The sequence below is a fragment of the Echinops telfairi genome, unplaced genomic scaffold, assembly GCF_000313985.2.
Source record: "Echinops telfairi isolate 266 unplaced genomic scaffold, ASM31398v2 ScPeMD7_7467;HRSCAF=8505_0, whole genome shotgun sequence".
Classification (NCBI taxonomy): Eukaryota; Metazoa; Chordata; class Mammalia; order Afrosoricida; family Tenrecidae; genus Echinops; species Echinops telfairi.
In genome coordinates, this window is record NW_022111367.1 from 13,611,155 (window position 1) to 13,612,472 (window position 1,318).

Genomic DNA, 1,318 nt, shown 5'->3' on the forward strand with positions numbered 1-1,318 from the left:
GATTCTTAGGCTACATTGAATGCAAGTTTGCAAGATTTTAAGGTGTTTGCTGTCACCAGAGTTATCTTTTAGAAAGATTGTGCTAATTTGCTCAAATTTCTTAGAGATTACTACTTTTGTTTTAGAAGCAATTCTTTGCTATTAGACTTTTCCAAGGGCACATTTGTCTTTGCAAGGTTTTAAAATTCAATATCTAGGTAGGAGTAATGAGGGTACAAACATTTTTAGGTAAATTCTCCCCAGGCCAAACACTATTCCAGTTTTATGTAAATAGCAATGAATGTTTAGTGTCTAACATTTGGATGTGATTACTTATTTGGAATTTGAAATTGTTAAAATAGGATAAGAAATGCCAAAATATTTTTCCTTAAGAATTCCTTCAGACATTAGCATCTGGTTAAACCAAGCACTGAAGGGAGTCCGAGATCGTCATGGGAACGCCATAGAAAATGCTCATCTTCTCACTTTGTTTCATCGCCTCTGCAAACTCTTATTTTTTCGAATTCGTCCTATTTTTGTTTTTGATGGGGACGCTCCACTACTGAAGAAGCAGACTTTGGTAAGTGTCTTCTAATGACTGCATCTTAGAAGAAACAAAGTCAACAGAACATGTGTACTTTTTCTTTAGAATTTTAGAAACTGACTTTGACACAAAGAGAATTTTTTTCCAGTTATGTTTGTATGTGTCTCGAACAAATACACAGTAAAAAGGCAGCTTCATTGTGAAGTATATTATCAGTGAAGTGATAAAATTTGACTTTTAAATAAAATTACTTGAATTTTAAAAAGTCAGATTTCCCTTTAGAGAATATTCTAGGTATTCTACATTTAATCAAATGATGCTGTCATTCCAAATACCTTGAAGGAATAAATCATGGGGCCTGGGGGCTGGACCATAGTTTCCGAAACACCATGGTCAATTGACTTAACATAGTCTATAAAGACGATGTTCCTTATCCTATTTTGATGAGTCACGACAGGGATCTTAAAAGCTGGTGAGCAGCCATCTAAGGTACAACTGGATCAAAGAATGAAGAAGATCAAAGACTCTTGGCACCAATTCGTTCAGTGAACTATTGGAACATTTGAACTTCAGCTTCCATGGCCCTAGATCAGAAGAACTAGATGGTACTTGTGGACCACTCCTACTTGCTCTGAAAGAGCTCACGTTAGACGGTCCTGGATGGAAAGGGAGATAAAGGTGGAACAAAACAAAATCATAGAAGAGACCAGGCTTACTGGTCAAATAGGCACTAGTGGAAACCCGAGACTCGGGTCCGGAGCTGGACGCACCGGGCACGATTTTCAGCCAAACAGG

At 37.3% G+C, this 1,318-nt stretch overlaps 1 protein-coding gene across 1 annotated transcript in view; it reads left to right on the top strand.

The window, feature by feature from the left end:
• The window catches only part of LOC101660050 (DNA excision repair protein ERCC-5), a 31,277-nt gene that overhangs the window by 6,629 nt on the left and 23,330 nt on the right, over nt 1–1,318 (top strand). The window contains exon 2 of the mRNA XM_045283768.1: nt 384–559. Coding sequence (XP_045139703.1) covers nt 384–559 — 176 coding nt within the window. The remainder of the gene's footprint in view (nt 1–383; nt 560–1,318) is intronic.